The sequence below is a fragment of the Sciurus vulgaris genome (genome assembly GCF_902686455.1).
Source record: "Sciurus vulgaris genome assembly, chromosome: 9".
Taxonomy (NCBI): Eukaryota; Metazoa; Chordata; class Mammalia; order Rodentia; family Sciuridae; genus Sciurus; species Sciurus vulgaris.
In genome coordinates, this window is record NC_136469.1 from 114360955 (window position 1) to 114382689 (window position 21735).

General features: G+C 34.0%; 1 protein-coding gene across 7 annotated transcripts in view; it reads right to left on the bottom strand.

The window, feature by feature from the left end:
* The window catches only part of KLHL5 (kelch like family member 5), a 76136-nt gene that overhangs the window by 42775 nt on the left and 11626 nt on the right, over positions 1-21735 (bottom strand). For 2 of the 7 annotated variants that reach the window (XM_079152817.1, XM_079152815.1), the window contains 4 exons: positions 17954-18430; positions 4967-5149; positions 1638-1774; positions 918-1114 (listed from right to left, as the gene is read on the bottom strand). In XM_079152817.1, coding sequence (XP_079008943.1) covers positions 918-1114; positions 1638-1774; positions 4967-5149; positions 17954-18336 — 900 coding nt within the window. In that variant the 5' untranslated portion in view covers positions 18337-18430. Of the gene's footprint in view, positions 1-917; positions 1115-1637; positions 1775-4966; positions 5150-11405; positions 11833-12947; positions 13079-17953; positions 18431-21735 lie in introns of those variants that run through there. The other 5 variants (XM_079152819.1, XM_079152818.1, XM_079152816.1 and 2 more) reach the window with 4 other exon arrangements.

Consider the following 21735-nt stretch of genomic DNA (forward strand, 5'->3'; position numbering starts at 1 on the left):
TCACCTATTCTTACTTCTCCAAATCTCTGGATCTCCAATGGAAGCTTCCTAAAGCACTGTCAATCTCTACACAAACAAACCAACTCAATGGAAGCATGGAGGGTGGAGGGGAGGGTAGACAAAATAGCATTTCCTAAATGCTGATAAAATTAGTAATATGGCTAGCTGCATACATGTATGTGAATATTCACATTATTTCTTCTCTTAGAAGTCAGTTGCTCTAATTGAAGCATTTAAATCAAGTCTGTAAACACTTCTTGTTAGTTGTGTACAGTGGTGTAGTCCTGTAATTCCAGCAGCTTGGGAGGTTGAAGCAGGAGAATCCCAAGTTCAAGTCAGCCTCAGCAGCTTTGTGAGGCTCTAAACAACTTAGTGAGATCCTGTCTCAAAATAAAAAATGAAAAGGGCTGGGAATATAGCTCAGTGGTCAAGCACCTGTGGGTTCAATCCTCAGTACCAAAAATAAATAAATGAACAAGTAATCAGATTCATTCTTTAAAAATGTCCCATTCATCTTATCATTTATATCAGTACTGTACCAATACATTATAACCATTATCACTAATTTCCATCAGTGAATATGTGGACATTTCTGAAATTCATCCATGTGCTATAAAGTAAAATGTTTGGGGAAGTCCTGCTCTAAAAAGCAGCAGGTCTGAAAATATTGAATGAAATAGAACTAGGATACTACTCTGCTTCTTAGTGACTACAATAACTTAGGGCCTGAGTCCTCCATCCAAAAATATTACTTGGTGTTTTCCCCTCAAAACTCAATGAATTTATGACATGCTAGACCAAACCTGAAACTTAAGACCCATGACAAAGCCAATATGAAAACAGCAACATGTAGATAAGCCTTCAACAATAAGGAATAAGGCAGAGAGGATATGCCTGCCTGCTTTTCGAATACATACCATAGTGTAATTGTGAGCCACTTTATGCAAATCTGTACAACCCTGGGCATCAGCAAAAGAACGAATTCCAAGACAGTTGGATGGGTGAAGCTGTTTCATTAAAAACTTACAGCATGCTTCCACAACCTGTGAAAGCTGAAGAAGGCAAGCTGTAGATAACAGGCATTCAATATTATCTTCTTTTAATTCAAGGCGGCCTTAATGATAAAAAGAAATTCCATTAACTAGGGAAATACATGAATCTTATTTTATAAAATAACTGATGTTAACAATAATATTTCTAAATAAGAGCTCATTACATGTATTACAGACCTAGGAAGTTTAAGACATTAAAAAAAAGTACTGAATGTGGGGGAAAATTATTAGCTCTTTGTGACCTTTATTAAAAAATAAAAACTAATGTCTTATTTTCAGAATTTTTAAAATGATGCATTTGTAACTTATCAATTCTATATAACTCTCCAATTTTAAATGCAAAATTTTGTCTAATTACATAATTCATCTAATTATTATATTAATATTTTAAAATACTGTTCAAAAGCTTCATTATGATAACAACTTTGAAGGTTTTAATATGGAGATTTTAACCTGTTTGAGGTATCACCTAGGGTGGTAATGACAATAGCAGAATTAACTGTTAGCTAGGCATACTTTATTAAAATTGGAAGTTTGGAATCTAATAATATAAAGAGGTTTTATTTATATTTTCAGACTTATTACCTGTATATGCATACTGAATCAAGGACCACAATGAGTTTGGTTCTACACCTTCCATTTTTATTTCTTCTTGTCTTGCTTCTCTGACATCATTAGTAAACATGGCAGCAAAATAATCTGAGACAGAGGAGAGCACCAATCTGAGAATACATTAGAAAAAAAAAAATCAATGAGCATATTAAAGTTGATATTCTTTAATAAATGCTTTATCATCTTCTTTTTCAAAAAATTTGTTACACATAAAAAGTACTTGGTACTGGGTAATGCATTTTAAGTTTGACAAATTGCTTTATGCTCTGCTTCCTTCCTTTGAATAATAAATTACCATTACTAAAATTTTCTGCTGAGGTAAATGATTTACCTTCTTTACCACTCAAATATAACTTTATAACATCTAGAAAACAAGCCACAAGCCCACAGCATTAAATCAACTACATATAAAAAAGAAAAAATTTAAAGGTTACTATTTATCATTTTTGAAAATAACCTAAACTATCTTTAAAAAAATGTAATGGTAGAAGTAGTGAATATATGAAAACATTTAAAAATTGTTTTAGCAAGTTATTTTTAACTTTTATAATATTTTTATTATCATAGCATATCATGTCTATTTTATTATAATATTTGTGTAATACTATGAAACTATAGTATTTTGCCATAAAGACATAATAACATATGGCCTACTTCTGTGAAATATTTTGTTGTTGTTATTGATGGTTCTGGGGATTGAACCCAGAGCCTTGCACATGTTGGCAAGTGCCATTTTAAAATTTTATTATGAGACAGGGTCTTGCCAAGTTGCCCAAGCTGGTCTTGAACTTGTGATCCTCCTATCTCAGTCTCCTGAGTAGCTGGACTCAGCAAAATTCTAACAGTCAATAAAAATAAAAGCAGTTCCAAATATATATATTTTTGAAATATGCATTTTTTCACTTGATTATATGTCTTGAAGATATTTCTATGTGAGCATGCTTACACAGATTTACATTATTTATTTATTTATTTTGTTTTTTGAAGTTCTGGGGACCAAACCCAGAGCCTTGCACTGGCTAGGCAAGCTCTCTACCACTAAGCCACATCTCTAGCCCCTTTATTCTTTTTAATTTTTGGTACCAAGTGTTGAACCCAGGGGTGCTTAACCACTGAGACATACCAAGTCTTCTTTTTATTTTATTTTGAGGCAAGGTCTTGCTAAGTTGCTGAAGCTGGTTTTGAACTCTCAACCCTCCTGCCTCAGTTTCCTGAGCTGCTGGGATTACAGGCATGTGCCACTGTTCCTGGCCCTTTATTCACTTTTTTAAAGGAGTAAAATGATGATACAAATTATTGATGAAACTCTCTTTCCATTCTTCTGCCTCCTTAGAAATGACCCTGCTGAGTTATAAGGTTTACCAAATGCCTCTCTAAGGTACTGTCCCAATTTAGACCTCCACCATTATTGTATAAGAGCTGATGTTTCTCCAAAACACCATCAGATGTTAAAATTTTTGGTCATCTGCACCATGTTAAATGTATATTGCTGTTTTAATTTTCATTCACCTAACTGCTAATTGGTACCAATCTTTTCAAATATTCACAGGCCATTTTGATTCTTTCTTCATATAACTACCTATTCATTCATTCATTCATTCATTTGCTGAACAGAACTTTTATGCACCTAACAAGTAATGGGCACTCTTCTAGATATTTCAGATAACACAATATACTAGATGGAAAAGAGACTTTTCTCTATGTGGTCTTACCTTTTAGAAGTAAGGGAGACAAATAATGAACAGTAGCAGTATATGTGATAGTAAACTAAAAGGTGATAAGTGCTATGGTGGGGGGATGTAGTGTAAAGACGGATGGATAATGTATGTTAAGTTTAACAGGTGATCTCACTGGAAGGTAATATTTGGGCAAAGACTTTGAGGAAGTACTTTCTGTTTATCATTTTTGAAAATAACCTAATAAGAAACTTAGTCACATAGTATCTGTGAACAGCATTTGGGCAAAAGCAACCAACACAAAAGTCCAAAGGCAGAAGCAGCATTTCTGGCACATATAAGAAATTACAGAGCAGTCTGTGTGGTTCATGCAGAGTAAGCAAGGAGAGCAGTGGGACAGAACCTTAGAGAGGAAGTGGCAGGCTGGGTCACACCAGTCACTGAGAGTACTTTGGCTTTCACACTTGGAGACATGAGTTATTGAGAGGCTAGATCAGAGGAGTGACTGGATCTGAGTTCCATTTTAAAGGATCACAATGCAGGGTAAAGGTGTTAGGCGGAGACACCAGTTAGGAGGCTCCTGCATGAGTCCTTAAGTGAGACGGCTTATACAAGTATGGCAGGTAATCTAGCAATGTGTTCAGTTCTGGAAATACTACAGACTTTGAGAGATACCTCCATGAAATCAGATTGAAATATCTTTAATATGAGCATAAACTCATGCTCATAATATGGATGCTCTGTCACTAGTAAATAGAACTATCTCAATAAATGTATGCTAATTGACAACTATAAGACCAAGCCCATTCTTTCCAATGTTTTAGCTCCACTTTGGAAGATTTAAAAAAAAAAAAAAAACTCTTTGAAACAGAGTGTTAATTAGTTTTGAAGGGCATAAAAAAAATCCTTTGGGATCACAGTGGTGATTAACAATAAACAATCGAATGCATATGAAATTATCAGAAGAAAATCATTTATCATTTATGTTAATGGCTTCCCCCCCCCAGAAGTGCTTTTCATATTTCCTAGAGATCAGCAAACAGAAGTTAGGATACACCTAGTTTTTAAAAAACTGTTAGGGGACCAGGTATGTAGCTCCATGGTAGAGTGCATGCTTAGCATGCATGAGACCCTGGGTTTAACCCACAACACCACAAAAAACCAAAAAACCAAAACAAAACAAAACCAAACAACAACACAAAACAAAAAAACAAAAAAACTAAAAGTCATCCAAACAATCAAAAAACCCTAACAAATGCTATGACTTTTAGCAACTCTATTCCACCAGCTTTTTTTCTCCCATACTCGAATTTCCACTGAGTTTACTTAAAGTACTTAATAGATACAGTGTGGAAGAAAGCTATCTGTAGTAGCTGAAATCTATACCAAACAATATTAAATTGTCTAAGGCCAGAGTGTTTTGCTTCATGCTTCTAAAAAGGGACAATTGAGCCTTTTAGGATCATTCAGTGTATAATAATTTCATACGCCCTGTTTTCTTTGTGGAAGTCCCATGAGATCTACCCCTTTCCAAAAGCATAATGGTCAAATGGAGTATTTTATCTTACCATACATAACAAAATTATCTGGGAAATATTTCAAACATAGAAATTAGAAAACAATTACCTGTGAGCTGGAATTCTGCGATCACCAGCAACTAAAATTACATCACATAACTGTTTATGTCTCAAATAGTTTTCCATTTTTTTAAATGTTTGCTCAGCATGATTAAGGGCTTGAAAAAATTCATCTGATGAACATGGCTCCATAGTATGGCAGGATGATAACGTCTGACTACTATTAGAAGTCCTGAAAAGAAAGAAAATGCATATTTTATTTTTATTCATTCATTCATTCATGCATTCATTCATTTTTGTACTGGGGACTGAACTCAGGGGCACCCAACTACATACCCAGCCCTATTTTGTATTTTAATTAGACAGGGTCTCACTGAGTTGCTCAGTGCAATGCTTTTGCTGAGGCTGGCTTCAAACTCTTGATCCTCCTGCCTCAGCCTCCCAAGTTACCAGGATTACAGGTATGCCTATTTTTGAGGTCTCATTTTTATAAACCTGACATCTCTGCTGAATAAGAGTTCATGATATATTCATATTGATAGCTGGGTCTCCTAACATTATTTTTAAAGATGTAAGTGATCACTCTATTCTTAACTTTGAAGGCAAAAAGGCAAACTGTTTTGGAAATATAAATCCAAGTCATCTTTTTTAAAAAAGGGATTATAGTCTACAATTAATTTATAAAATAAATGGTCATAAAAAGTTGTTATAAATAATTCCTTTTATTCTCTGGCCAGTCCTTGAAAGCCCAGGTAACCTATAAATGTATATTAAATAAGTTGAATTAGATTAAAATAAACAGAAGGCTTGAATCCACATGTCTAAAAAATGATTTGAAATTTCCAAACTATAGTTTGAAGAGGTATGAGTTCTGTTTTTATCAGATTTACTGAGGAGTAGTGAACTGTTTAGGACTAGAAAGGAAATCTGAGTCCACATGCTCCACGAACATCCACTCTCCAGAATCATTTAAATCAAGTCATCAATATCTGTTGGTTATGCAGTTAACTAAAAGCCACTGACTATGCCAAAATTTAATTCTCATTTCTGATCAGATCTTAAAAAAAATCGTAATTCTGATGAATATTTTATTGAATATTTTATTGAATATCAAGGCCCACCATATTTTAAGAGAATTTTCTTAATAGAAGGGTTTAATAATGTCATCAAAAAAGAAAAAGTCATTGGATCTCTTACTTTCTAAAGTGAGGAGAACTGAAGGAAACTGAGTGCCTTGTCAAAAGTTATAGTTTTTCATGGCAGAGAAAAGGTTGTTGCACAGCCTCCTTTGTGTTTACTGAAATCCTTTTCTTTTTCTTCTGAGAATCTAGCTGAACAATATTTTGCAGCCTCTTTTGGAGATAAGGTTGTTTTATGATAGAAATAAACTGTTATCTTACGTAGTTCACCTTAGCTAAAGTGGCTGAGAGCAGATATGGCTTTCCTATATTTTCCCTATCCACAAGTTGAACAGAGAAGACTGAGGACTTAGATAAAAGAAGAGGTCAAATAAATGAAAGGCCACTCAAGCAAGAACATTCAGATTACATTCACAAAACACTGGACTGAGATTTATCTATTCCTGAAGTTTACAGTACCCTAACAAACATCCCCACCTAAATCCTCCCAGTGCAATGCACTTTTAGTGCCATGTAAGTACAGACAATAAAAAATGCTCTTGGGGTACTGGGGTTGCAGCTCAGTGGTAGAGCATGTGCTTAGCACGTGTGAGGCCCTGGATTTGATCCTCAGCACATGAGTGCAGACCCTTAGAGGATAATACATATGATCTAGAAGAGATGTATTATATACTATGAACATTATTGGTATGCTCTAGTAAAGTATATACTCAAATTTCTATTTAAGATCATCATTATAAAATTGGAATGAAGAATGTAGAATTACAGGTTATTTATATAAATGAAAAGTAGAGTTACTTTAAAGTCTAGGGAAAAAATAAATAATGGTGTTCTGTTAATAATAATTTGGAGATTTAAAACATTTTTCAATAAAATGAAGTTTTATATTGTCAAAATACCAACAAATAGCTCTCAGATATTAATCTCAGAATGAGATAAAATTATAATTTTTAATTTTTGTAAGTCAAAATTATTTTAATCACTAAGTCAAGTAAATAAATCAGGTACTTCTTTCTTAGGGTTCCTATATTTTACATTACATTTCTTATATTTCATGTTATCAGTAATGACTAAGCAATGAGTTGGGTGAATGTTTTTTGAGTGAATTGCCATCAACCAAATATAAATACCAATTGATGTTAAATTTTGAAAGACTGACAAAACTTTATAATGCTATCCTAAGTTATTTCAGGCTAAATCTAATGTTGGTATAAGCCCAATCAATAAACAGAACAATTATTTTCTTGTCGAGAATTTTCAGAGCATTTTTATTTAGAACCTGAAAGAAATCAGGATAACCTGAGGAACATTTGCATTCAAGGCCTTCCCTCCCCACCCCCAAGACTGTCATAGGGTTTGAGATAAGACTTGAACATTGCATTTTTCAGAAGTCCTACACGTGATCCTAACACCTATCACAGGCCAAATTTCACTAGTGTACAATTTGGTCAAGAAGTGGTTATGTTACAAAAATTAGCATGTGATGAACATACAGTTCAAGTTACTGATTTACATAATGGATACTTTACTTCAAATATTATGCAAACTGAAATTCCTTGAGTAAAACATTTTAAATGAATTAGTAGAATTTAATGGAATTTTTTTTCTTTCCAAAATGAACATATAGATAAAACATTTTAACTGCTTATACACATAAACATTAACAAAAAACAACCTATGTGTCTAAAATAACATTTCAAACTTCTTTATTTGCTATCAAGTCTTTGACTGCCATCACATGTTAAATGACCATGTTATTTAAATGTGACAATCAATTCATTGAGGTTTCTGAATATAGTAATCACTTCCAAGGCTTCAAATGAGGGTCAGAAGAAGTGTGGGCTTCTGATTTGTATTCTATTGAAAAGTGAAGCCATTGTTCACAAAAATGAGCAAAAAAGAGTATGAAACAGAGCTATTCAGTAGACTTGAAGAGCTACAGAGCTTTCTAGCAACATTTGTTTATTTTTTAGAAAGACATTTGGGACTTTGTACATAGAATTTTAACACAAAAATTTACTTAAAAAAAAAAAGAATTGACTGAACAACCATACAACTATAGGACATTAAATTATAAGCATTAAAACAATCACATTCAGAATTTTTACAATTAGAAGAAACCTACTCATTTACTCCAACTATCTTATTTTGTAGATGAGAAAATTTGAGGCCTCAAATGGCCAAAATGACCAACAACAAACACAGGAGAAACAGGTTACAAAGTCAGGATGAGGAAGTATTGTGAGCTGGTTAAAATGCCCAGAAAGGAATGGGAATTCTTGCTTACCTTTAATGCAGTGAGTGCAAGGACTAAGAGTATAAAGGGAGAATGATTATATGATATAAATTCAAAAGGGGTGAAAAAAAAAGACATGGGAATTAAGGATTTTAGAACAAAGTTTATCACCCTGTGACTGCTTCTTAGCTAGGAATAAGAGAGCAAAGTCTCAGATTTCCATGATAGAGAGCACATCCATATCCCCAGGTAATCCAATTGCTTTTAATACTCTGGTTCTGTGTAGCTGACAATATGAATACTTCCTCACTCTTTCTTGCTCTATATGCTTTATTTTGGAGGGTTGGATTGGAGAGGTGTTGGTGAGTAATTAAGAGCATTTTAAGAAGGTTCTAGAGCTGTGCTGTCCAATTCAGCAGCTACTAGCCCATGGGTCTATTTTAATTATTAACAAATATTAGTCTAATAAAATTAAAAAATCACTTCTTTACTTAGAATAGTCATGTTTTAAATACTCAATAGTCCCTTGGGACTAGAGGCTACCAAACTGGATTACAAAGACATGGAACATTCTCATCAATGCATAAAGTTCTACTGTACAATGTTGCCCTAGAGTCTTACAGACCTAGGTTCACCCCTTACTCTGTCACTCATTATGTATCACTGGACAAGTTATTCAACTTCTCTAAAGAATTTAAACACTTACCTTCTTCAACAGAATAGGAATAAGTAATACGGAGTATTTCTTTTAGGGTATCCCTCATGAGAGGATTATTAAATGAAATAATTCATGTATAGCTCTATCACACAGTAAGTGCACAAAGTAAGCTACTGTTAGTAGATGCTTGCTTTTCAATGGAAGTCTATAATTTCAGACTTTTTTTTTTTTTTTTTTTTTTTTTTGAGTTCTTGACTTTTACTGGGGAGGCAGGACAATAATGAGGGAATGTCCTCTGGAAAGGAAGGCTATTTATAAGAGAATGAGCAACCATGATATGACAGATGACAGATGTCTACTATTAATTTCAGACTCTTATCTTTATATGATGTTATTTGTTTTGTTGGCTTTTAAAAAATTGATCCCCAGAACTGGGCACAGTGGTACATGCCTATCATCCCAGATACTTGGGAGGTTGAGACAGGAGGATCACAAGTTTGAGACTAGCCTGGTTAACTTAATGAGAACTTGTTTCAAAATGAAGTTTTAAAAAGAGGTTGGGGATGTAGCTCAATGGTTGAGTGTCCCTGGGTTCAACCCTCAGTCACACACACACACAAAGAAAAAAAAGAAAGAAAGAAAGAAAAAGAAAAGAAAGAAGGAAAAAATAAATGATCTCTAATATTATCAGGTCCCCCCACAACCCCCTGAGCCTGTACTTAGGATTCAACTTAGGGTTTTGTGCATGCCAGGCAAGTGCCTCCCAACTGGGCTATATACCCTAGTCCATCCCTCTTTTTACTTTTTTATTTTAAGACAGGGTCTTGCTAAATTGCCCAGGCTGGCCTCAAGCTTGCCATCTTCCTGCCTCCCAAGTGGCTGGAATTAAAAAGGTATATACCACCAGGCCTGGTCTTGCTGCCTTTTTTTTTTTTTTTTCCTGTTAAAAACTACTAGGTTTCTTTGCATCCTATCAAAAGAATTTGCATTAGAATTTCCTAATGGAGTAATTTTTCTAATGAAGTTTTAACAATTACTTCACAAGAATTACATTGCATATGATTCTGAGCAGGAAAAAAAAGTGCACTGAAACTCCAAATGGTCTGTTTGGCTTACTCCCTAGGTAAGTGATTTACTCCTAACTACCTGCATCTTAGCTTATAGCAATTAGAATTATGTCTTTGTGTAGGTGCAATTACTGTATCAAAAAATTTTTGGCATCTTTTATAAATATTTAAAACCATAAATATAAAATTAAAATGTAAATTGCTCAATATAGGCTAGCAGTCTCTAAATTGTTTGATGCATACCTTTCTGGTATACTTTTAAGCTTGTACTCAAATATAGATATTTACTTATTTATAAAAGAAACAGACACCATTGTATAATTACTATTTATATTATCAAATAAGATAAAAATAAAAATAGAAGTTTTAACCATTACTCTAACTGATCATCTTATCCCCCAGGTGTCTAAATTGCTACAAGAATGCACAGCAGGGAAAGATCCATATGGATTAGTGTTTGGAAAGACAACAAACAGCAGTAAAATTTGCAATATGTCTAAGAGTTTAGATGGGTGAGGCAGTTTAGAAGAGGAATTGGGGTTGTCCTCTTTAAGGAGGTGGTCTCCTCCAAGGAGAGGACAAGCCAGTAACACAGGGAAATGACAAGAGCTAAAGAAAAACAGTTTCATCAAGGTTTGGTGATGTAGCTCAGAGCTAGAATAAGTACTTAGCATGTGTGAGGACCTGGGTTTGGTCCCTTCATCCCTACCCTTCTGAAGATAAACATGTTTGGATTTGAGAATTTAAGGTGTTTATTTGTTTTCCTCCTTGCTAGCACCATGGCCAGGATATCTGTGGAAGAGTTAAGTGTTTCTAACAATCAAATTTTTGTAGGTGATAAATCACTGTAAAGCAGGCAGGCCAATGAGTACTTTCATACAATGATGGTGAGAATGGAAAGAGGAGTAATCTTCCTGAAAGGACTTGAAAATACAAAATCAAGACAATAAAAACATGCGTATCCCTGGAACTCTGTCCAGAGGAAATAATCATCTATATATAGAGAGATCTAGCAACAGGGAAGATTTATCACAGGCTTTTCTTTTTCTTTTTTCCTAGTTGTAGATGACCACAATACCTTTATTTTATTTATTTTTACTTTTATGTGGTGCTGAGGATAGAACCCAGTGCCCCACACGTGCTAGGCGAGGGCTCTACAATTGAGCTACAACCCCAGCACTATCACAGGTGTTTCTAAGAAGAAAATATTGGAACAATCTAAACATTGGTTAAACAAAAATACTTCATGGTGCAGCCATTTACAAAGATAAAAGACATTTAACAACATGGAAAGCTGTTTCAGTGGCAAAATTGTTTCTGCCTATCCGGGATTCCTTCTGGTAACAGAACCCGCCTGTATGTACCTTTTGGGAAATCACATTTCCCACCTCAGTTCACATGGCTTGGGAAGAGGTGACCCAGCAACTGAGACCTGGTCAATAATATTATATCTCCTGGCAATGGTTGGTTCTGGTGGGCACAGGATCCAAACAAGGCCAGACTGAGTCAATTCATGATGCTTGTTGGCACTCTTAGAAAGAATTTTCTCTTTCTATTGAGGTTTTAAGTTCATAAAAAGCAAACTTAGAGCTACTAGTGGCTTTTTTGCTATCATGCTGACAGTCTACTTAAGATAATGCCATCACAAATAAAAACAGAATCTACAGAGGGAGGAAAACAGGTTGCTGGTGTTATTTAAGTATCTGAATCCAGTCATGTCTATAGGTAGATTCTGTCCTTGGCTTTTTATTTACTTATGTGAACAAAAAACCTCCAGCTTTTGCTTAAGTCAATTTGATTTGGGTTTGCTTTTTGCAATCAAAATACTTATAATTTAAAAATCTACACTAGGGTAAAGAAGTAAGTTATAAATCCATATGTACAATAAAATTGAGATTTTTATTTTTAAAATACAGACTATTACTATACATGTATAAATATATACTAAAAGGACCCTTCCCTAAATTATTATTTTGGGGTAATGGGCAATAAATGAATTTTATTTTTCCACTTTTACTTATTTTCTGATGACTTCTTTTTAATATATGTTTTTATTTGTTCTTTTTAGTTATAGATGGCAGTAGAAAGTATTTTGACTTATTATACATACATGGAGTATAACTTCCAAGTCTTGTGGTTGTGCATGATGTGAAGTTACACTAGTCATGTATTCATATATGAACACTGGAAAGTTATGTCTGATTCATTCTACTGTCTTTCTCATTCCCATGATTTTTTAATTAAAAATATATTATGTAACATGGGGAAAATCACTTAGAAAATGAGATCCAAAGAACTGTGAAGAGTTCTATTTATTTTTACTTCTTGGGTATTGCTGATTATAACCTCAAATCCATTCTTTATTTCTAGACTAATAATGAGTTAACTGGACACATGGTTATTCAGGTAGGACTACATTTCGGAGCCTTCCTTTTAACTAGCTGTGGCCATCTACATTTTCATAAGTGGAATGCAATTAGTACTAATATAAGGAGTCTATATTACTTGTTTAATATACAGGCTGAAATGCAGAGCGGGGCTAGGGAAGCTTTGACTACGCAGACAGGATGACACCTTACGATAGAGAAACAAAAGGAATATGCATCTCTGAATTTATGAGGTAGAGTTACTATCTGCCCTGGTCACTTGGTCACCTGTCAGGAGACTGAACTTCCATCTTATTTAAGTCTGTTTTTCTGAATCTCTGTTATACCACCTTAGCCTATGCCCTAATATACTTCCTAAATTTAAATAACATGCACAGGTGCAGCATTATTTTCATGCCTAATATATCTGATTCTAAAAATGTAAAGTCTCATTATCCAGTTTCAAATGGAGCACAGGAAAATAAAATGTGAACAATAAGTGGTATAGTCAGGTTCTTCTGCTTTAAAATTTATAGAGTTAGGACTGGGCATGGTGGCACACACCTGCTATCCCAGTGGCTCTGGAGGCAGAGGCAGGAGGACTGCAAGTTCAAGGTCAGTCTCAGCAACTTAGCAAGACCCTGTCTCAAAATATAAAAAGGGCTGGGTATGTGGCTCAGTGGTTAAGTACCCCTGGGTTCAATTCCTGGAACAACAACAACAAAAAAAATTAGAAAGGCCAATTGTGCAACTACAGTGCCTATCCTTTTCTAAATCTGAATCTTCACAGCTTTCCCAGTAATTCTGGGAATTAATATGACCTGAATACTTTTCTATTGCTTTTAAGTCATCCAATCAATTTCAGTTACTTAAAACTGAGTATGATTGATATGACATGCAGATAGGCTTCAGAGGGTTCATAAGCTATGTACCAAATATTTAATACACACAGAATATTTTCTAGGAAGAGGTAACATAGCTTACATCAAATTCTCATGAGAGTCTGTGGTATGATGGGAGCACAAACACAAGGCAATATATCCTTCCCAGATACAAGAGCTATTATAGTTGAACTTTACTACTTCTGAAGACAAATTTTATTTTCATGTGAAAATGTAAAGAATTTAAATTTAAGACTGAACCAAAATTAATAGACTGGATCAAACAATGAGATCCAGAGTCAACATAAAAGGCCAAGAAAGAGATAGCCTTTGAAGAAAAGGTGACATTATGAACATAAACGCTGTTGGGAGAAGAGAACTTAAATGCCTTCAGGATGAGGCCAAGAGCAGCAAATCAGTTGATTAAGGAATAGAAGCGTTCAGGATATCTAGAGTTGAAAGATAGGAAAGCAATCAGTAAAATGGGTCAAAGGGTATGGATAAGAGCTGTGGCTAAGCAAAAAGACTACCTGTAACCCAGTCAGGCTTCACATTCCCAAGGGGCAGGTGAAGAGAATTAGTTGGGAAAAGAAGGTGAAACTGGTTAGAATGAATAATGAGGTATATGTTAATCCAAGTTGAACCCAATGATTAGTGAACGTCAGAGAAATGACTGCTTGTATGTAGGTAATAGTACATTTGGTTAAAAAATACAGAAAAGCATCTATTTCCAAGTGATCAAGGTCAGTATCTACAGTGATAAATCAAGTTAATAGTATGTACTCTTGATAAGATGTGAAGAAAGTGATATTTTATTTCTGTGGTAGTCCTAGCCAGAACCCATAACCCCAGTCTAATCATGAGAAAACCATCAGGCAAATCCCAATTGAGTAAGACATTCTACAAAACACCTGAGCAGTACTCCCAAAACTGCCATGGTCATCAAAAACAAGAAAAGTCTGCCAAACTATCACAACTAAGAGGAGCCAAAGGAGACATTGTGACTTAATATATTGGTGGTATCTGGGAAAAGATCCTGAAACTGAAAAAGGGCATTAGATAGAAAACTAAGGAAATCTATATGGGACTTTAGTTAAAAGATAATGCATCAACATTGACTAAGTAATAGGACCATACCATACCATATTAATGTAAGATATAAAAAATAAGGGGAAATGGGTATGGGGTATATAGGAACTCATTGTACTATCTTTGTAAATTTTCTATAAATCTTAAACTGTTCTAAAAATAGTTTATTTTTAAAAATACAATCATTTTACTTATTAATCTCGAGCATGTTACTTTCTGTGGACTCAGTTGTCTCACCTGTAAAATTAGAATTAGGTTGAGAGCAGTAGCGACTTAAACCAAAAATTTTGTTGTGAAGACTAAATGAGTTAATATATTAAATAAAGTGCGCTGAACTTCCTATGTGCTTCACAGGAAGCACACAGTATTAGCTAAGATTGCTTTTGAATATTTTTAAAGTGCAATAACATTTTATGCACATTGACTAAAAATAGCCTGAAATTTATAAGTTCATAAGCAAAATGTGAAATAATGAAATTTCCCCAACTTAAAAGATGTCAAAAATGAGGTAATTTTAATGTGAGTAAATCAAGTGAAGTGCAAACTGTCTTTATACTATGGTCAAGTGGTGGACCACCATAAAAATGTTCCTATCCCTGATAAGAATTTGTCTGGAATTAAGGTCTCAGGAAACTATTGTTCTCTCTCACACACACACACACACACACACACACACACACACACACACAAAAGGTGATGGCTCTGTTATTTAGAATTTAAAATTCTTCATGATATAAAAAACAAGATTTATATTTATATAACAAAGTAATGACTTAGATGGCCCCATGGAGAAATGATGGATAGGTTACAGACCCAAGATTAAAAAAAAAAAAAAAGTGAGAATCTTTAAAACCACTCGGATGGTAGCAAAATTTCCATAAGTCTAATGCTCAGAAAGATATTTATCTTGGCTAGAATATAACTGACAAAACATATTAGGTAGGAAACTAAGGAAAATCTATAAGGACTTCAGTTAAAAGATAATGTATCAACACATGATGCCTCTTAACTCCTGCCTTAAATGGTCCAGACCACCGTGGGAATTGTGATTCTGGGTATGCAAAAATCACTCAGCTGTCTTCCCTTTTCTCTAATTACTCAAAAATTTCAGTTTAAGTTCTGAGAGCTATATAAACATTACGACAGTTAAAAGAAGAAATTAGCAAATCAAATGTACTTCCCATTGTCTTTAATATTTTAAGATATCAATCTATAATATGCTCAAGATATTTTAATGTATTTCAGTATTTACAAATATTAAAAAAAATTATTCCCAAGCTATATTCAAAAATTTGATGAATGCCATTGTAACTTCTTTTGACATTAACAGTGACAGGCTTTGACTTGTTTACAGTAGAAGGAAAACCACTTAGAGAAGTCTGACTGCTCACTTAATCAAAAAGCTGAGGGCAAATACATGTATTTTTATGATAAAGGTCAAAGACTCAGAGCCAGAGGACTGAGGGAAGATGTAAGAAGTAGAAATATTTAATCTAGGGGAAAAAAAGGTGAAAGTACACACCTAGAAGACATTCTAAAATATAGAATTTATCCTGTTTTGCAATAAGATGTTAAGAGTGAACTTTCAAATCACCGGGTATATAAAATTGCTTTGACATATTCTCCTTATATCTAAAAACCAGAGATGCTTTCAGGACATTTTATTTTTGAAATATTTTAGGAAAAGTTTGGTCTCTGAAGAGGTGAACTGTCTACTCCCATCTTACTCTGAATAATCTTCTTAATTATCATTTTTTAAATAATTATGTTTTAAATTTTTTAAAATGCCATTTTATTTCATTTCCTATAAATAAAAATATCAATTTTAAATTCTTGAAGAATGCTCATAGCAATCTCTCAGTCAAAACACATATCTTTTTCTTTCATCATGAATACCTCACTAAAATATTTCAGTAGGCATACTAAAGAAAAGATTAAATTTTAGTAATCATTAGCTATGCAAACTATCTTTGTTGTAAGGAAGTAAACGATATTGACCAATATCTTGGCAAGATTATACATGTATATAAGTTTTTTTACTCACATTATAATCTCTTCAGGTAGTAGATACATTTTAAGAGTTTTATAATCATGTTGGCAAAGGAAAGAATGCTTCATATTTTCTAATTTTGTTTAAATATTCTTGATATATTGATTTTCAAATGTAATAGTGATTAATCCTTAGTTCCCACAAAAATGATAAACCATGAACCTTTTATTATATGTTATTTTCTTTATGGCAACAAGTCTCCAAAGAAAATACAAAACAATGAAATCACATTAGCTCAACTGACCTCCATATTAAAAATATTAGTGGCTCATATTCCTTTAAGATAATGAAAAATTACAAACTAATTTAAAGTAATGTAAATTAGATACACTATTTACCCATGTAAAGATATCCCCCCCTACATTGCACAAATGATTATAGATGACTATCTATATCTTTCATCATTCCACCACCACAATTCAAAATTTCATGTTCTTAAGATTAGAAGAGGAAAAGGTGGTAAATATCCCCAAATAAGAGATACCTGAATATCTGAATTCATTTTATCTCAATCCCTTATGATGCTTACATTAACCATAACTAACATGAATTTTAAGTATAATCAAAACTGGCAAAGAAATTTTAAAAGAAAATAAAAACAGTAATTAAACTTGCTCAAACATAAGCTATTGGTGCCTTTAAATATTTGGCAACGTTTTGAGTGAAGGTGAATCAGAAAGATGACTTTCATGCTCTAACTTGTTATATGATCTGTTATAGTGGTTTAAACTGATTAATAAGAAAATCTATTTCAAAGATAAAGCCAAATTCCAAGGATGAAAATGAATAAAATCATTATGAAATTATCATTTTTTTTTCTTTATTTTTCTTTCTTCTAATTCATTCCCCTTCTTCTTGACCCCTTTTCACCAGTTGACCACATCTGGTCCCTCTATGTTCCCTCAAACTCTCCTGAAAAAAATGTCCTTCATTTCCTTAAAAACACAAATGTCAGCCAAAGTGAAGATAACGGGAATTAGTAGCTGTCATCTTAGAGACATGTTACTTAGTATTCTCTGTATTAGTCTGGAGAGCTGCAACATACAGGACAAAGAGAAATAACCACAGAAAAATAGTATTGACGACTAAAATGGTGTCAAAAATAGGCAATTATAATGTGTATCTCTTGTAAAACCTGTATCTTCATTAAACTCAAATTTGACTCTACAATCTATTATAAACTGTCACAAAATTTTATACAATAGAAATATCTTCTCTAGTTTTGCTATGAATATAGAAGGTAAATGAATGAAGCAAACTGCCTGTCAATGATGCATAAAACTGCTACTACATTTTCAAAGCAGAGCCAGATCTATATATAGAACCCAAAATATTTCAAAATGAATGTTATATGTTGTCTTTGTAATTTTACAAAATTGTTAGAACATTGTTTTAAATCCTAGCAAAAAGTACATGTTCATTACAAGATACTATGTATGTATGAGGACATATATATAATCAAGTTTTAAAGTAAAAATGCTAAATTATTTTAAAACATTATAGAGAATATACCCCCACACCCCATTTCTAACAGTAAGAAAATAATCAACCTGCATGAACTGGAATCAGATTCATTTTCTTCTTCACTAGTGCCATCATCCACTTCTGGTCTATCCAGCCAATGTGCACCGCCACAATCTTCTGCTGTAAACTCAAATGCAGGGACTTCGGAGGTGGATGCCATTGGCCAAGAAGGTGAATTCTGAAAATCCAGTTGGCTGGACCTTCGGTAACCAATTGAAGCCAAAGGCAATTGTAGGTTACATGGATCTAAAAACTTTCTCCCACCGTTTGCTCCAGTCTGTCCTCGATTCCAAAATTCTCCCTGCTGGCTGTCAACTGTAGAATTAGGAGATGATGCTTGATGGCCAAACCACCTCCATCTGATTTTCAAAATCTGTTTCACATCAAACTCTTTACGAGAACCAGACATCCTCAGAGAAACCAAGTGATCGTCTAGGCAACGGGCAAAAAGCACTGCACACAGATTTGTGCATCCAACCAAGACAAGAGAAGTATATGCCCTGCTGTACACAACAAACAGATTTAAGAGAATATAAATGACATGTATATACATACATATATATCTACATTTACTTTTATGCCAATATATCAGATTATAAAGAACAAAGGATAATGCATAAAGATGAAACACGGTGGAACATTCCGTTCAATCAGAGCAAACTCTCATCCACCTATCCTGAAGCAGCTAGACCACTTTCCCTGCTCTCCTTTCCCATACTGGCCATTAGCTCTCACAAACACTGACAGCATTCATTAAGGTTCTTTCAAATGCAGAACACCACCCCCTTTTCTTAAACCATAAATGACAGAGACAGAAAGCACTATCCCGGTTCAGTATCTCAGTCTCCACTGCTTAGTATATTAACTCTTTTATTGCTGAAACAAGAAATGTATTCCAGAGGATTTTTCTTTGTACTTAAAAGTATCACTTTATAACCAAAATGTTTCTATTTTTAAACCAAGTTCCTAGGTGAGACATCACAAAACAAGTTTTTCAAAAGTGTTTTTTAATTAGATGAGTTACAATGATTTTCAAACTGCGCTATAGCTAAGGGGTAAGAATGAAAGTGCAAAGGTGGAGATTTAGATTGTTACTTTCCACCTCTTCCTCCCTTCAAAATGAAGGGTATCTAATTAATACAGAATAATGAGAAGAATTAGGAGAAAAAGTTTGAAAATTACAAAATATCCAAGTTTGGCAGCACTTATTCTTTTTCAAACAAATAACTGGAAGCCAATATTGTTCTATAATTATGATAGGGTCACTTCCATTCAGTATGATATTCAAATGTTTATAATACTACTTAGGAAAAGGAAGTGTCACCCTACAAAGCAACGAAGGCCTGAGAAAGGGCTGTTTCTTGGTGTACAAATACCCTAATAGTGCCCTCTGTTGTTAGCAAAACAAAGTAATGGTATGAAACATGGATACGGTTAAGGCAAACTGATAAAGCAAATTAAAAAACCCATCAAGTTTTTAAGATATTGAGTTCTAATTGTGAGAAATGCATTGTATGCATTAGAGGGGAAACAGACATACACATCTGGTTTCTATTCCCCAAATAATAAACTCTACTTATTAAAACAAATAAAAAGTACTTGCTAAATTAAAATATGAAGCATTATAATGCAGCAGTATTAAAATTTTGTGATCTATAAATGCAGAATTTCAGTTTTTAGGGTACTTAATATCTACTTCTATATCAAATAATTTCATACAAAAGGCAATACCTATATTAACTGACCAAAAAAACAAGCAAAAAGCTGCTTTGGAGGCTTACAAGAATATTGTGAGGCATATAACTTGACCTCACATTCCATAAGGAGAACAAAAATTATTCAGAAGAATAAGAATGAGAAGCATGAAAAGCCATTTATGATTCTGTACTAAATACTACAAAAAACCCCATAAAAATTATAAGAAAGACAAAGGAGATATCAGGATGGTGTGGAGTGGCACAGGTCAGTTTCATTAGGCAGAAGGATAATATATTTACACAAAGTAAGAAAGATAAATAAAAGCATGAAATGAGCATATTGACAAGGAAGGAGGGAAAAATATCAGTTGATCAGTCAGCCAGCCATACCTAATTAATTTTAAGGAGTAGGAGATAAAGTTAATGAATCTGATGCAATAAAAAACCTTGGGCACAAAGTAAAGGTGTTATTAAGTGGTCTGTTGAACAGGGCAATATTTTAGAAAATCAATTTGGTGGCAGTACGCAAGATGCATGAGGGAGTGAAATGACACTGTTTCCCTCTTCTCACCTGCCAGGCTCCTTCCTATCAAAACCCTTACAACTCCATTCTCCCTTACTTTATTTCTAACTATTTTCCAGCGCGACTCATCCCTGATCAGTCAGCCTGCATTATGTTACCCCCTCTTTGGCAACACTGTTTGTACCCAATTTCTCTGGTTTTAAAATCTTCCTATCCTTCAAGGTATAGCTCAGTCACTGCCATCCTTATAAACATACCTTCAATTACTGTAACCTTTCCTTTTCAACAATGGTAGCACCATCCCCTCCCCCACAAAGGCTTCTGGAAACTGGGGGAAGGGTAAGTTGTAGATGGAGTGAATGCAGATGCTACAGGCATTGAGTGGGCAGGCACCAGAGATGGTAAACATTTTGCAATGTATGGTACAATGACTGATACAATGAAAACTGTCACTGTAATAGCTCATCATGATCTTGCCATTTTTATCTTAGTCATTCAATAAGCATTTACCATGTATTTATATGTACAAGGCACCATGAGAGACAGATGAATCACTAACATATCTTGCTTTCATTTTAAAAAAATTATACTCTAACAAAGGAAAATTAAATTACTATTTAAAAAGAATTCATTTTAATAAATATATGGGTTTTTTGGTTTTGCTTTGTTTTTTGGTACCAGGGATTGAACCCAGGAGTGCTTTATGACTGACATACATCCATCACCTTTTTTATTTTTTATTTTGAGGCAGGGCCTCACTAAGTTGCCTGAGGGGCCTTGAACTTGCAATCTTCCTGCAACAGCCTCCCAAGTAGCTGGGATTACAGGCATGCACGTAAGTTTTTATGAATAAATTTAAAATTGAATTTAATTGATCAATGTGAGAAAACTTAACCAATGTGAGAGATTTTAATTCAATAAGTGCTGTTTCTAATAGCTAGAGTGATTTTAACTGGTTGGTTGATCAGCTGATTCACTGAAACCTGAAGTTAATCTGAAACGTGAAACACTTCTCATAACTCTATGAGAAGAAGTTCAGACTTATGGAGATATGAATGCTATAGTGTTAAACCATGCCCCCATTCTCAAGAGGGTCCAAATATACTTTTTTCACCAAGATTGTGAGATATACATTGAATATATAACTCCTTAATGCAGTAGCTGTTCTGAGTGGACTGCAGGTGGGAAATGAACCAATGAAATAGGGTACCTGATTTTAAAGGTTTACCAGGATTGTGAGTTGGGAAAGGCCACATAGCAACACTTAACACTGCTGTCATGATCATGGGTTTAGCTATATACAAACATACACACACAACCAGAAAAGGCTTGTGAGTGGATTCACTGCCTGCCTGTTCAGTGGTAGCTTTATTTATAATTGTCCTCCACTCACTCTTCCCAGTAATTAATGTAGACAGGTATATAGTCTTTCACAGCTCTCTCCATGTTTATAAAACTGTATAAAACTTATGTAGTTGAATTTTGACTATTGGTATAAAAGAGATCATACTGTATATATATGTTATTTTGCTTTTCTCACCTATTTTTATATGTACACTGAAATGTAATTAATAACCTCTTTAACAGT